General features: G+C 42.2%; 1 protein-coding gene across 2 annotated transcripts in view; it reads right to left on the bottom strand.

Annotated features, from left to right (window-relative positions):
* HOOK1 (hook microtubule tethering protein 1) overlaps window positions 1–17,705 on the bottom strand; it is a 36,899-nt gene that overhangs the window by 18,435 nt on the left and 759 nt on the right. For both annotated transcript variants that reach the window (XM_075287762.1, XM_075287763.1), the window contains exon 2: window positions 1,408–1,493. In XM_075287762.1, the coding sequence (XP_075143863.1) occupies window positions 1,408–1,493 (86 nt within the window). The remainder of the gene's footprint in view (window positions 1–1,407; window positions 1,494–17,705) is intronic.

Genomic DNA, 17,705 nt, shown 5'->3' with positions numbered 1-17,705 from the left:
ATATTCACTGGGATTTCCAGCACTTCAACATAGATGAGCAATCCTTAGATCAGATCAGAGGGTCCGTCTCCTGGCATGACAACTGATTAGTGTGATACTCCCCCCCCCCCCCCCCCCCCCCCCCCCCGGCCCATGGTTCAGGTGGTACATCCCTATTCTCTCAGGTGCCGGCACTGGTCGGGCTGGAGGCAAGAAGGCTCAGGTGACCTCTGCAGCCAATCACAGGCCTCAGTGGTCACGTGACACATCAGAAGTGACATCACCAGTACTAATCATGTGACCTCTGAGGCCAGGGATTGGTGGGTACAGTCACCTGAGCCTCTGCCCGTCCAGCCCAGCCAGTGCCAACACTGGAGAGAATACGGGACACAGGACTGGGGGTAGAGGAGAATCAATTTTTTATTTTACCCTCCCATTGCCCAATTTTTCCAGTTACCCTGCATAAACCCCTTTAATGTTTGTGCCACGTCCCCTTCATTGCTATGAGGCCTAGTGCCTTGGATTTTGCAGTGGCCGCGCCTGTTATTGCTGCTCTCTACACTTTAGTCCAATTCAGGGTAAGCTGCAGCACCAAGCACAGCCACTACAACATACATGGCGCTATGCAAGGTAAATAAAATGAAGAGCCCAGCCATCATTTGGGGAGGTGAGACCCCCACTGAGCTGTGCTATGAGCAGGCCCCGAAGCCCCCTTTAGGATTAGGCAGACCCCTAGTCGCCGTCTGTATTCAGTCCATGTATACTATGGACACCAGAGAACCGGCAGAGCAGGATATATGTACTGAATACAGGGGAGGGGGCGAGGTTATACTGTATACCATCTATAGGCAGCAGTGTATTCTGGGATATGGTGCTCCGGCAGTGCCCGGGCCTCCTGCCAGTCTCAGTGTACATACATAATTCAGCAGGTCTGGGCCTGGCAGAGCTCGCAGTGTGCGAGGCCGCCGGATTATCTATACAGGGTTACACTACAGGTTGTCAGTGCAGAAAAGGGAAAGCAAATCCTAACTACAATGTCCCAGGACAGGCGGTCCTGTGTGTGAGACCCTCAGCTGGCAGCCGGGGTACAGGATGGCTACAGACAGCGCCAATCCCTGGACAACCCAGAACCCCCCTCCCCCCATGTATTATACAAACTACTCACTGGTGTCAATAGGCACCATGTAATACCGCAAGTCTCTTATGGTGGCGCTGCAGGAAAACTGAGCACTTGAGTCACAGTTCACCTACAGAGTATAGCTAATCTCTGAGGGCCCCAGCAGGGGGCGGTATAATCAGATGGGACTCAGGGGCCCTTATAACACATCATATCTATTCAATAGTAGTAAGAAGGAATCTACAAATGTAACGCGGAGAGAAAGACACAGAGACAGCGCAAGAGGATCCGCCGTATACACCAACACTTACATCTGCTGCAGGACCTGCGCCATGGCCACACCGCTACTGAGCTCCTCTATGGTCCTGCAGGGGGCGCTGGTGTGAAATGTCTGTAACTGAGGAGAGAAAGAGAAAAAACTGAGATACAAGACAATCTATAGCAAATCATCTACATAATATCTATCTATCTATCTATCTATCTATCTATCTATCTATCTATCTATCTCCTATCTATCTATCTCCTATCTATCATCTATCTATCTATCTATCTCCTATCTATCATCTATCTATCTATCTATCTATCTATCTATCTATCTATCTATCTATCTATCTATCTCCTATCTATCATCTATCTATCTATCTATCTCCTATCTATCATCTATCTATCTATCTATCTATCTATCTATCTATCTATCTATCTATCTATCTATCTATCTATTTATCTATCTATCTATCTATCTATCTATCTATCTATCTCCTATCTATCATCTATCTATCTATCTATCTCCTATCTATCATCTATCTATCTATCTATCTATCTATCTATCTATCTATCTATCTATTTATCTATCTATCTATCTATCTATCTATCTCCTATCTATCTATCTATCTATCTATCTCCTATCTATCTATCTATCTATCTATCTATCTATCTATCTATCTATCTATCTCCTATCTATCTATCTATCTATCTATCTATCTATCTCCTATCTATCTATCTATCTATCTACAGTGTTGGCCACAAGTATCGCCCCCTGCAGTCCTGTCAGATAATCCTCGGTGTCCCCAGATAATGATTACACAGCACAGACTCTTATATATATATATAAGTGACACAGGGTATATACAGTATAAGTATCGCCCCCTGCAGTCCTGTCAGATAATCCTCGCTGTCCCCAGATAATGATTACACAGCACAGACTCTTATATAGTATATAAGTGACACAGGGTATATACAGTATAAGTATCGCCCCCTGCAGTCCTGTCAGATAATCCTCGGTGTCCCCAGATAATGATCACAAGCACAAACTCTTTGGTAATATCTTCAGTTATTTTTCTTGCAATGAAAAACCACAAAAGAGAATGAAAAAAAAGTCACATCATTGATCATTTTACACAAAACTCCAGAACTGGTGCGGACAGAAGTATTGGCGCCCTCAGCCTAATACTTGGTAGCACAACCTTTAGACACAATAACTGCGCACAACCGCTTCCGCTAACCAGCAATGAGTTTCTTACAAGGCTCTGCTGGAATCTTAGACCCTTCTTCTTTGGCTCCTGCTCCAGGTCCCCCCTGAGATGTGAAGGGGGCCTTCTCCAAACTGCCACCAAGAGATCTCTCCCCCTCCCCCACAGGTGTTCTATGGGATTCAGGGCTGGACTCATTGCTGCCACTTTACAAGTCTCCAGGGCTTTCTCTCACCACCATGTTCTAGTGCTGACCTGAAGTGTGTTTTGGGTCATTGTCCTGCTGGAAGAGCCCTGACCTCTGAGGGAGACCCTGCTTTCTCACACTGGGCCCTACATGATGCTGCACAATGTGTTGGTCGTCTTCAGACTTCATAATGCCATGCACACGGTCAAGCAGTCCAGTGCCAGAGGTAGCAAAGCCACCCCAAACCATCAGGGACCTCCGCCATGTCTGACTGTAGGGGGCGTCTTCTTCTCTTTTTCCTGTAATCTCTATGTTGAGGCCTTCTCCTACTTTTGTCTCCTCTGACCAGAGAACATTCTTCCAGAACGGTTTTGGCTTTCTCAGGTAAGTTTTGGCAAACTCCAGCCTGGCTTCTGTCTGTGGGTAAGAAGTGGGGTCTTCCTGGGTCTCCTACCATACAGTCCCTTCTCATTCAGACGCTGACGCTGGATAGTACGGGGTGACACTGTTGTACCCTCGGACTGCAGGGCAGCTTGGACTTGTTTGGATGTTAGTCGCGGTTCTTTATCCGCCATCCGCACAATCTTGCGGTGAAATCTCTTGTCAATGTTTCTTTTGCGTCCACATCTAGGGAGGTTAGCCACAGGGCCATGGGCTTTACACTTCTTACTGACACTGCGCACGGTAGACACAGGAACATTCAGGGCTTTGGAGATGGACTTGTAGCCTTGAGATTGCTCACGCTTCCTCACAATTTTGCTTCTCAAGTCCTCAGACAGTTCTTTGGTCTTCTTTCTTTTCTCCATGCTCAATGTGGTCACACAAGGACACAGGACAGAGGTGGAGTCAACTTTAATCCATTTCAACTGGCTGCAAGTGTGATTTAGTTATTGCCACCACCTGTTAGGTGCCTCAGGTAAGTAACAGGTGCTGTTAATTACACAAATTACAGAAGCATCACATGATTTCTCAAACAGTGCTAATACTTTTGTCCACCCCCTTTTTATGTTTGCTGTGGAATTATATCCAATTTGGCTTTTTGACAATTCTTTTTGTGGTTTTACATTGAAGACAAATTAAATGAAGAAAATACCAAAGAATTTGTGATTGTAATCATTATCTGGAAGAAACTAAGTATTATCTGACAGAATTGCAGGGGGGCCAATACTTTTGGCAAACACTCTATCTATCTATCTATCTATCTATCTATCTATCTATCTAATTCATATCAATCTCTCCATTCATTTCATAGCAATATATTATGTAACTTTCTACGGTTAAAAACACTCCATTGTTGCATATATTATCACACACATTTTTACGGTATTATATATTATACACAGTATTACAGTATTATTATGTATTATATACATTACTACAGTATTATGTATTATACACATTATTACGATATTATATCATGAAAAGTCTCTGCAGGAGCAAATCTATAAAACATAACCTTTAATAAAGTTTCATTAAAAAAATGGCCTATTAAAATAATAGCATTAATGCAATATGACTTCTAATAGATATAGGCAAACACCAGTCACTTTTTGTATCGCCTTTACCCGTCAGTGACGATATTATATCATGTATTATACACAGTATTACGGTATTATATTATGTATTATACACAGTATTACAGTATTATATTATGTATTATACACAGTATTACAGTATTATACACAGTATTACGGTATTATATTATGTATTATACACAGTATTACGGTATTATATTATGTATTATACACAGTATTACGGTATTATATGATGTATTACACACAGTATTACACTATTATTATGTATTATACACAGTATTACGGTATTATATTATGTATTATACACATATTACAGTATATTATGTATCATGTAGTTTTCCCCACAATCTGAGCCGCGTCCTCGCTGCCTTCTCAGCAGATATTATATGGCAGTATCACTGGACTCTTATTATCCGGGATCTAAGTGCAGAGATTTATTATCCTGCAGTGCCGGATATTGTATCCTGGATTGCTCCGCACGCTGCGCTCTGTGTATACATGTATATACACATATCATGGACCATCAGCATTCACCAAACTGACCACTCGCAGCTCATCCTCACACATGGAAACCACCAGTGACTACACGTGACTACATGGGACTACTACTCTCATCCTCCACATGGGAAATGTCTCTTTCCCTCATTTTTCAGCGGCCCATAGGTATAACTACAGCAGAGATCTATCCGCTGCCTTGTGGAGGATATGACTGAGTGTGAACAATGGTGAAGTCACAGCTGTACACACCGCGGTATAAGCAGAAGAGCCCCAACATTAACCCTCACAGGCTAATCCACATACAAGAGTTCAGCAACTCTGCAAATACTTGTCTTATCTTATCTTACACACAGTTACATCATGTCTAATACACCAGTTACATCCAGAGCTGCAGTCACAGTAATGGCGATACACAATTTGCACCTATGTGATTAAATTACATGTAAGGATAGAGAATGTCCACACATAAGGAGATCTGCAGATACACAATGGTATAAAAGTCACAGAATAGTGAGCTCAGCTCTGGAGTATAATACAGGATAAGTAATGTAATGTATGTACACAGTGACTGTACCAGCAGAATAGTGAGCGCAGCTCTGGAGTATAATACAGGATAAGTAATGTAATGTATGTACACAGTGACTGCACCAGCAGAATAGTGAGCTCAGCTCTGGAGTATAATACAGGATAAGTAATGTAATGTATGTACACAGTGACTGTACCAGCAGAATAGTGAGCGCAGCTCTGGAGTATAATACAGGATAAGTAATGTAATGTATGTACACAGTGACTGTACCAGCAGAATAGTGAGCGCAGCTCTGGAGTATAATACAGGATAAGTAATGTAATGTATGTACACAGTGACTGTACCAGCAGAATAGTGAGCGCAGCTCTGGAGTATAATACAGGATAAGTAATGTAATGTATGTACACAGTGACTGTACCAGCAGAATAGTGAGCACAGCTCTGGAGTATAATACAGGATAAGTAATGTAATGTATGTACACAGTGACTGTACCAGCAGAATAGTGAGCGCAGCTCTGGAGTATAATACAGGATAAGTAATGTATGTACACAGTGACTGCACCAGCAGAATAGTGAGCGCAGCTCTGGAGTATAATACAGGATAAGTAATGTAATGTATGTACACAGTGACTGTACCAGCAGAATAGTGAGCGCAGCTCTGGAGTATAATACAGGATAAGTAATGTAATGTATGTACACAGTGACTGTACCAGCAGAATAGTGAGCGCAGCTCTGGAGTATAATACAGGATAAGTAATGTAATGTATGTGCACAGTGACTGCACCAGCAGAATAGTGAGCGCAGCTCTGGAGTATAATACAGGATAAGTAATGTAATGTATGTGCACAGTGACTGCACCAGCAGAATAGTGAGCGCAGCTCTGGAGTATAATACAGGATAAGTAATGTAATGTATGTACACAGTGACTGTACCAGCAGAATAGTGAGCGCAGCTCTGGTGTATAATACAGGATAAGTAATGTAATGTATGTACACAGTGACTGTACCAGCAGAATAGTGAGCGCAGCTCTGGGGTATAATACAGGATAAGTAATGTAATGTATGTACACAGTGACTGCACCAGCAGAATAGTGAGCTCAGCTCTGGAGTATAATACAGGATAAGTAATGTAATGTATGTACACAGTGACTGTACCAGCAGAATAGTGAGCGCAGCTCTGGAGTATAATACAGGATAAGTAATGTAATGTATGTACACAGTGACTGCACCAGCAGAATAGTGAGCGCAGCTCTGGAGTATAATACAGGATAAGTAATGTAATGTATGTACACAGTGACTGCACCAGCAGAATAGTGAGTGCAGCTCTGGAGTATAATACAGGATAAGTAATGTAATGTATGTACACAGTGACTGTACCAGCAGAATAGTGAGCGCAGCTCTGGAGTATAATACAGGATAAGTAATGTAATGTATGTACACAGTGACTGTACCAGCAGAATAGCGAGCGCAGCTCTGGAGTATAATACAGGATAAGTAATGTAATGTATGTACACAGTGACTGCACCAGCAGAATAGTGAGCGCAGCTCTGGAGTATAATACAGGATAAGTAATGTAATGTATGTACACAGTGACTGTACCAGCAGAATAGTGAGCGCAGCTCTGGAGTATAATACAGGATAAGTAATGTAATGTATGTACACAGTGACTGCACCAGCAGAATAGTGAGCGCAGCTCTGGAGTATAATACAGGATAAGTAATGTAATGTATGTACACAGTGACTGCACCAGCAGAATAGTGAGCACAGCTCTGGAGTATAACACAGGATATAACTGAGGTTCACTATAGGATCAGTAAGGTAATGTACTGTATGTACAATAGTGAATAAGCTGCACAATGTTCTGTGTACCAGGTTTGGTCATGGCTCTGGTGTTGTTGGTAAGTGCGTTGACCATGGTATTTACTTCTGCTCTTTATATATCGTCTTCTATATTTAGCTGTCGGTCATTCGCTCAGTAAATGCTGTTACTTAATTGAATCAGATTTGCAGCGCGGCCTCCTAATCCCGGGTATTTGCTCTTCCAAGGTCTTCAATGCCCATGAATAATTAGAGTATGGGGGTCAGGCAGACTATAGTCATGTAGCAGGTATATTGTATAGTTTTATTGTATACCTTAATCATTGTGGGGTAATATTAGAGTGTCGCATCCAGAGACCTCATTATATATTACTTACAACTAGTCATACGTATGTAAGGTAACAAAGGTCTCCCCTGGACTCCCTAACACACTGGGCCAGTTGGTCACTGTTTGTATTTTATTTGTTTTCTGCATTTTGTGCATTGTATGTAAATCCTCAAATGTCCAACATCATATATACTGTGTGGGGGCCACTGTGGAGCAGATTATACTGTGTGGGGGTCACCGTGCAGCAGATTATACTGTGTGTGGGTCACTGTGGAGCAGATTGCAATGTGTGGGGGCCAGTGTGGAGCAAAAAGCTCTGAAAGGCCCTGTATGACCATACTTTGCAGGTCTGTAACTGTGTGCAATTGTGGATCCGCACATTATTAAGTTTAAATTGCCGCGTTGGCACTTTGTGATAAATTAGTGGGTTTTGGGTTGCAGCTTGGGCACTCGGTCTCTAAAAGCTTCGCCATCACTGCCCTATACTGTCTGCACCAGGCTCTATGACATTACGCTGGTCTTCAGATCTTCCTCAGGCAGATGCTATCCTGGCGATTCCACCGGCCCAGGTGTAGCTCATATCATATATGTCAGCTGAGTTCTAATATCTGACGCTGCCCCTGCCGTGAATACCAGAAGAACCAGTCCGGGCGACTCCTGGGTGTATTTATAATCTGACCGAGCTGCCACATAAAGAAGCCGTAACCACAAAGTATCCGGATTCCTCACAGTGAATGGTTGTCATGAGTAGAATAATTTCTCTCCTCATCTGATTGGAGCTGAGATTCATTTCATTACCCACAAAGGGAATGTGTGACCCGGTGATACCACAACCAGGACAGTAACACCGGGCACAGCTGAAAGTATGGAGTGTCAACTCTGATACATCCTGTACATACATAGATAGATACTGCTAGTAGATTCCAAAAATGTAACTCCACCTCTAATTATCATATCAGTAATGTACATACATTACTCCAGAGCTGCGCTCACGATTCTACTGGTACAGTCACTGTGTATACATTACATTATTTATCCTGTACTGATCCTGAGTTACATCCTGTATTATACCCCAGAGCTGCGCTCACTATTCTGCTGGTGCAGTCACTGTGTACATACATTACATTACTTATCCTGTATTATACTCCAGAGCTGCACTCACTATTCTGCTAGTACAGTCACTGTGTACATACATTACTTATCCTGTATTATACTCCAGAGCTGCGCTCACTATTCTGCTGGTACAGTCACTGTGTATATACATTACATTACTTATCCTGTATTATACTCCAGAGCTGCGCTCACTATTCTGCTGGTACAGTCACTGTGTACATACATTACATTACTTATCCTGTATTATACTCCAGAGCTGCGCTCACTATTCTGCTGGTGCAGTCACTGTGCACATACATTACATTACTTATCCTGTATTATACTCCAGAGCTGCACTCACTATTCTGCTAGTACAGTCACTGTGTACATACATTACATTACTTATCCTGTATTATACTCCAGAGCTGCGCTCACTATTCTGCTGGTGCAGTCACTGTGTACATACATTACTTATCCTGTATTATACTCCAGAGCTGCGCTCACTATTCTGCTGGTACAGTCACTGTGTATATACATTACATTACTTATCCTGTATTATACTCCAGAGCTGCACTCACTATTCTGCTAGTACAGTCACTGTGTACATACATTACATTACTTATCCTGTATTATACTCCAGAGCTGCACTCACTATTCTGCTAGTACAGTCACTGTGTACATACATTACATTACTTATCCTGTATTATACTCCAGAGCTGCGCTCACTATTCTGCTGGTGCAGTCACTGTGTACATACATTACTTATCCTGTATTATACTCCAGAGCTGCGCTCACTATTCTGCTGGTACAGTCACTGTGTAAATACATTACATTACTTATCCTGTATTATACTCCAGAGATGCGCTCACTATTCTGCTGGTACAGTCACTGTGTACATACATTACATTACTTATCCTGTATTATACTCCAGAGCTGTGCTCTCTATTCTGCTGGTGCAGTCACTGTGTACATACATTACATTACTTATCCTGTATTATACTCCAGAGCTGCACTCACTATTCTGCTGGTACAGTCACTGTGTACATACATTACTTATCCTGTATTATACTCCAGAGCTGCGCTCACTATTCTGCTGGTGCAGTCACTGTGTACATACATTACATTACTTATCCTGTATTATACTCCAGAGCTGCGCTCACTATTCTGCTGGTACAGTCACTGTGTACATACATTACATTACTTATCCTGTATTATACTCCAGAGCTGCGCTCACTATTCTGCTGGTACAGTCACTGTGTACATACATTACATTACTTATCCTGTATTATACTCCAGAGCTGCGCTCACTATTCTGCTGGTGCAGTCACTGTGTACATACATTACATTACTTATCCTGTATTATACTCCAGAGCTGCGCTCACTATTCTGCTGGTACAGTCACTGTGTACATATATTACATTACTTATCCTGTATTATACTCCAGAGCTGTGCTCACTATTCTGCTGGTACAGTCACTGTGTACATACATTACATTACTTATCCTGTATTATACTCCAGAGCTGCGCTCACTATTCTGCTAGTACAGTCACTGTGTACATACATTACTTATCCTGTATTATACTCCAGAGCTGCACTCACTATTCTGCTGGTACAGTCACTGTGTACATACATTACATTACTTATCCTGTATTATACTCCAGAGCTGTGCTCTCTATTCTGCTGGTGCAGTCACTGTGTACATACATTACATTACTTATCCCGTATTATACTCCAGAGCTGCACTCACTATTCTGCTGGTACAGTCACTGTGTACATACATTACTTATCCTGTATTATACTCCAGAGCTGCGCTCACTATTCTGCTAGTACAGTCACTGTGTACATACATTACTTATCCTGTATTATACTCCAGAGCTGCACTCACTATTCTGCTGGTACAGTCACTGTGTACATACATTACATTACTTATCCTGTATTATACTCCAGAGCTGCGCTCACTATTCTGCTGGTACAGTCACTGTGTACATACATTACATTACTTATCCTGTATTATACTCCAGAGCTGTGCTCTCTATTCTGCTGGTGCAGTCACTGTGTACATACATTACATTACTTATCCTGTATTATACTCCAGAGCTGCACTCACTATTCTGCTGGTACAGTCACTGTGTACATACATTACTTATCCTGTATTATACTCCAGAGCTGCGCTCACTATTCTGCTGGTGCAGTCACTGTGTACATACATTACATTACTTATCCTGTATTATACTCCAGAGCTGCGCTCACTATTCTGCTGGTACAGTCACTGTGTACATACATTACTTATCCTGTATTATACTCCAGAGCTGCGCTCACTATTCTGCTGGTGCAGTCACTGTGTACATACATTACATTACTTATCCTGTATTATACTCCAGAGCTGCGCTCACTATTCTGCTGGTACAGTCACTGTGTACATACATTACATTACTTATCCTGTATTATACTCCAGAGCTGCGCTCACTATTCTGCTGGTACAGTCACTGTGTACATATATTACATTACTTATCCTGTATTATACTCCAGAGCTGCGCTCACTATTCTGCTGGTGCAGTCACTGTGTACATACATTACATTACTTATCCTGTATTATACTCCAGAGCTGCGCTCACTATTCTGCTGGTGCAGTCACTGTGTACATACATTACATTACTTATCCTGTATTATACTCCAGAGCTGCGCTCACTATTCTGCTGGTACAGTCACTGTGTACATATATTACATTACTTATCCTGTATTATACTCCAGAGCTGCGCTCACTATTCTGCTGGTGCAGTCACTGTGTACATACATTACATTACTTATCCTGTATTATACTCCAGAGCTGCGCTCACTATTCTGCTGGTGCAGTCACCCACCTATGACATCTTGCCATGTTTTACATCAGTATCGGGGGCAGGGAATAAGTGAGGCCTTGGCCTGTGGGAGAAAGTGCTATGGCTTTTATCTACTTTAGTCTCTGACTAACACAGACTTGCATCCTGGTGCACAGAACCTCCCCCCGTGCACCAGACATATTAGGGGCTCCTGTTATTGCTCCCAGTAATTCCCCCCCAGTTTGTTCCTGCTGTAACTCCTACTGTAATTTCCTAAATTCTCATTATCACTATTTGAAGCCTTTCTGTCCCCAGTCCTGAGAACCTGCCCCCTGGCATCCATCAGGTGATGTGCAGGTAACAGGGTACAGCCGGCACCCTCTTGCCCCACCTCAGGGCCCCCCTACCTACTGACAGGAGCAGAGGCTACAAACGGCTGTCGCCAAAAAAAAGCAAAAAGTAAAGGTGACCTGGAAAAGCAAAGGAAAGACGTGAGCGAGCGCTGACACAAATCACAGCCTCAGAGCAGCGCTCGCAGTCAAATCCTACAGAAAATGCAAATCCTTGTAAACCCTGCCCGGCTCTGGAGCCACGGGACGATTCTTCTCTATTCACTTCTAAAGCTGCGGAACTGAAGCTTGTGTCCTGCCATCAGTGTGGGAACTATGGTCACATGTCTGACTATGGGCGGGACTAAGGAGAGAATTCAGGAGGGCTTTGAAAGCAGCTTTGGATGTGACTGGAGAGAATGGCGTAAAATAGCTAAAAACAGTTCCAAACAAGGTAACGTAGAAGGATTCGCAACGTTAGGCGGAGTTTACATGTTGGAGTGACCGCTGATGACCGCCGGATGATAAAGTGCTGCAAGATCCTATTATAGTCACTGGGGTCAGCCTGGCACTGCTGGTGTCCGCTCTAGTCACCTCACACACAGAAGTCTATGGAGAGGGGAGGAGGAGGCTGTTAATCGATTTACTGCCCCGCTCTGTGCAGTGCTAGAGTCTTATGGTGAAGACATAACAGTGTCAGGAAGAGCAGCTGCAGTTATTTGTGTGTCTTTTCCAGCAGCCTCCTCCATAGACGTCTATGTAAAAAGTGACGCTGCCTGATAAGTGGGAAAGGAAACAGATTTCTATAATAAGATCTACTTTGCCTGTCTTAGAGGGGTTGTCCTGTTATGGGCACATTCCCTATCCACAAGTGTCTGATCACCAGGTCCCTCAATGATTAGGAGGATTGGGCACAAATGTCCCCGAAAGTCCGCCTTGTGGATGGATCGCCAGTACGCTTGTGTGACCAGCGCTCCATTCACTTCTATGGGGCCGGAGGCACATGACAGTCCTGACAGCGCCGTGAAAGTGAATGGCGCTCCCCTCACAAGGAGGTCATAGGGGGACTTTAGGTCCTCTGTTCTCGGCCCCCGGTGATCAGACACTTCTACCCTGACCTGTGTATAGGGGTAGGTGTCCATAGCAGCAAGTCTGCTTGTGATGTAGTGCGATGTATCTGGACCTGACTGGCTGTGACTGACAAGGCCCGATAGGAGATAACCCCGCCCCCGATGGTCCGATCCCTGATGTCACTGATCTGTGATGTCATACTGCGCATGCTCAGGTCAGCGCTGCGGTCAGTCCTTGTACACACATGACAGGAGACAGCTGAGGCCGGTGTGGTCTGAGCATAGAATCACAGACCGGAAACTACTTCCAGCAGAGGGAAATCTTAAAGGAGATGTGCAATGCCCTTAAGGGACGTCTGTCACTGAGCAATATTTATAGTATTTACAGATAATGGTTGTTATAGTCTGTAGTATACTCCAGAGCTGTACTCAGACTTCTGCAAGTATGTCCGCATACACTAATGGCAAAGCAGTGCAATCCTATATCACATGATAATACCCAGACTGCAATACACAGAGCAATACACCAAAGATACAGGGAATACTGGGAGATTCCAGCAGAATAGTGAGCGCAGCTCTGGAGTATAATACAGGATAAGTAATGTAATGTATGTACACAGTGACTGTACCAGCAGAATAGTGAGTGCAGCTCTGGAGTATAATACAAGATATGTAATGTAATGTACGTACACAGTGACTGCACCAGCAGAATAGTGAGTGCAGCTCTGGAGTATAATACAGGATAAGTAATGTAATGTATGTACACAGTGACTGCACCAGCAGAATAGTGAGCGCAGCTCTGGAGTATAATACAGGATAAGTAATGTAATGTACGTACACAGTGACTGCACCAGCAGAATAGAGAGCGCAGCTCTGGAGTATAATACAGGATAAGTAATGTAATGTATGTACACAGTGACTGCACCAGCAGAATAGTGAGCGCAGCTCTGGAGTATAATACAGGATAAGTAATGTAATGTATGTACACAGTGACTGCACCAGCAGAATAGTGAGCGCAGCTCTGGAGTATAATACAGGATAAGTAATGTAATGTATGTACACAGTGACTGTACCAGCAGAATAGTGAGCGCAGCTCTGGAGTATAATACAGGATAAGTAATGTAATGTATGTACACAGTGACTGTACCAGCAGAATAGTGAGTGCAGCTCTGGAGTATAATACAGGATAAGTAATGTAATGTATGTACACAGTGACTGCACCAGCAGAATAGAGAGCGCAGCTCTGGAGTATAATACAGGATAAGTAATGTAATGTATGTACACAGTGACTGCACCAGCAGAATAGAGAGCGCAGCTCTGGAGTATAATACAGGATAAGTAATGTAATGTATGTACACAGTGACTGCACCAGCAGAATAGTGAGCGCAGCTCTGGAGTACAATACAGGATAAGTAATGTAATGTATGTACACAGTGACTGCACCAGCAGTATAGTGAGCGCAGCTCTGGAGTATAATACAGGATAAGTAATGTAATGTATGTATACAGTGACTGCACCAGCAGAATAGTGAACGCAGCTCTGGAGTATAATACAGGATAAGTAATGTAATGTATGTACACAGTGACTGCACCAGCAGAATAGTGAGCGCAGCTCTGGAGTATAATACAGGATAAGTAATGTAATGTATGTACACAGTGACTGCACCAGCAGAATAGAGAGCGCAACTCTGGAGTATAATACAGGATAAGTAATGTAATGTATGTACACAGTGACTGCACCAGCAGAATAGAGAGCGCAGCTCTGGAGTATAATACAGGATTAGTAATGTAATGTATGTACACAGTGACTGCACCAGCAGAATAGTGAGCGCAGCTCTGGGGTATAATACAGGATAAGTAATGTAATGTATGTACACAGTGACTGCACCAGCAGAATAGTGAGCGCAGCTCTGGAGTATAATACAGGATAAGTAATGTAATGTATGTACACAGTGACTGCACCAGCAGAATAGTGAGCGCAGCTCTGGAGTATAATACAGGATAAGTAATGTAATGTATGTACACAGTGACTGCACCAGCAGAATAGTGAGCGCAGCTCTGGAGTATAATACAGGATAAGTAATGTAATGTATGTGCACAGTGACTGTACCAGCAGAATAGTGAGTGCAGCTCTGGAGTATAATACAGGATAAGTAATGTAATGTATGTACACAGTGACTGTACCAGCAGAATAGTGAACGCAGCTCTGGAGTATAATAGAGGATAAGTAATGTAATGTATGTACACAGTGACTGCACCAGCAGAATAGAGAGCGCAGCTCTGGAGTATAATACAGGATTAGTAATGTAATGTATGTACACAGTGACTGCACCAGCAGAATAGTGAGCGCAGCTCTGGGGTATAATACAGGATAAGTAATGTAATGTATGTACACAGTGACTGCACCAGCAGAATAGTGAGCGCAGCTCTGGAGTATAATACAGGATAAGTAATGTAATGTATGTACACAGTGACTGCACCAGCAGAATAGTGAGCGCAGCTCTGGAGTATAATACAGGATAAGTAATGTAATGTATGTGCACAGTGACTGTACCAGCAGAATAGTGAGTGCAGCTCTGGAGTATAATACAGGATAAGTAATGTAATGTATGTACACAGTGACTGTACCAGCAGAATAGTGAGCGCAGCTCTGGAGTATAATACAGGATAAGTAATGTAATGTATGTACACAGTGACTGCACCAGCAGAATAGTGAGCGCTGCTCTGGAGTATAATACAGGATAAGTAATGTCATGTATGTACACAGTGACTGCACCAGCAGAATAGTGAGCGCAGCTCTGGAGTATAATACAGGATAAGTAATGTAATGTATGTACACAGTGACTGTACCAGCAGAATAGTGAGCGCAGCTCTGGAGTATAATACAGGATAAGTAATGTAATGTATGTACACAGTGACTGCCCCAGCAGAATAGTGAGCGCAGCTCTGGAGTATAATACAGGATAAGTAATGTAATGTATGTACACAGTGACTGTACCAGCAGAATAGTGAGCGCAGCTCTGGAGTATAATACAGGATAAGTAATGTAATGTATGTACACAGTGACTGTACCAGCAGAATAGTGAGCGCAGCTCTGGAGTATAATACAGGATAAGTAATGTAATGTATGTACACAGTGACTGTACCAGCAGAATAGTGAGCGCAGCTCTGGAGTATAATACAGGATAAGTAATGTAATGTATGTACACAGTGACTGTACCAGCAGAATAGTGAGCGCAGCTCTGGAGTATAATACAGGATAAGTAATGTAATGTATGTACACAGTGACTGTACCAGCAGAATAGTGAGCGCAGCTCTGGAGTATAATACAGGATGTAACTCAGGATTAGTACAGGATAAGTAATGTAATTAGTGTTATTATAGCGCTGTAACATACAGATATTTTTGCGCTATAGTATATATGTTTATTAAGTTGCAGTAATATTATACGTTATTATACCGCAGTGATATATACAGTATTATGATGCAATATGATTATGTACATTATTTTGGCGGTGTAGTATTATATTAAATACAAAAAGAGTGAGGTGGCACTACTTAATGAAGATTTGAAGTAGCAAAATAGGATCGGGGAAATATACTACTGAGTAATCCTATGGTGGTGCTCTCAGTAAAAAACATAGTCCATATTAAATATAAAGAAGAAGAAAAAAACTGGGCACTCACCATCAAGAGGATACGGTAAAACCTTACAACTTTATTTTCAAAGATCCATTAAAAGTATACACGGGAGGAGGCACGCCTGAGAAGAGGGAGCGACAGCCGTTTCGTGCTCAATGTAGAGCTTGAAAAAGTGCTAAAACAGCACGAAACGGCTGTCGCTCCCTCTTCTCAGGCGTGCCTCCTCCCGTGTATACTTTTAATGGATCCTTGAAAATAAAGTTGTAAGGTTTTACCGTATCCTCTTGATAGTGAGTGCCCAGTTTTTTTCTTCTTCTTTATATTCAATTATTATACAATATTATGTCGCAGTGATATATATGGTTATTACGTCAGTGTGATATTATACGTTATTTGGCAGTGTGATATTATACATTATTTGGAGGTGTAGTATTATACGTTATTTGGCGGTGTGATACTATACGTTATTTGGCGGTGTGATACTATACATTATTTGGCGGTGTGATACTATACGTTATTTGGTGGTGTGATACTATACGTTATTTGGCGGTGTGATACTATACATTATTTGGTGGTGTAATATTATACGTTATTTGGCGGTGTGATACTATACGTTATTTGGCGGTGTGATATACATTATTTGGAGGTGTAGTATTATACGTTATTTGGCGGTGTAGTATTATACGTTATTTGGCGGTGTAATATTATACGTTATTTGGCGGTGTAGTATTATACGTTATTTGGTGGTGTAATATTATACGTTATTTGGCGATGTAATATTATACGTTATTTGGCGGTGTAATATTATACGTTATTCGGTGGTGTAATATTATACGTTATTTGGCGGTGTAATATTATACGTTATTTGGCGGTGTGATATTATACGTTATTTGGCGGTGTGATACTATACGTTATTTGGTGGTGTAGTATTATACGTTACTTGGCGGTGTAATATTATACGTTATTTGGCGGTGTGATATTATACGTTATTTGGCGGTGTGATACTATACGTTATTTGGTGGTGTAATATTATACAATATTATTTCGCAGTGATATATATGGTTATTACGTCAGTGTAATAGTATACATTATTTGGCGGTGTGATATTATACGTTACTTGGCGGTGTGATATTATACGTTATTTGGCGGTGTAGTATCATACGTTATTTGGCGGTATAGTATTATACGTTACTTGGCGGTGTAGTATTATACGTTATTTGGCGGTGTAATATTATACGTTATTTGGCGGTGTGATATTATACGTTATTTGGCGGTGTGATACTATACGTTATTTGGTGG

The sequence above is a fragment of the Leptodactylus fuscus genome, chromosome 9, assembly GCF_031893055.1.
Source record: "Leptodactylus fuscus isolate aLepFus1 chromosome 9, aLepFus1.hap2, whole genome shotgun sequence".
In the NCBI taxonomy this organism is placed as follows: Eukaryota; Metazoa; Chordata; class Amphibia; order Anura; family Leptodactylidae; genus Leptodactylus; species Leptodactylus fuscus.
This window is presented reverse-complemented; position numbering and strand designations above follow the sequence as displayed.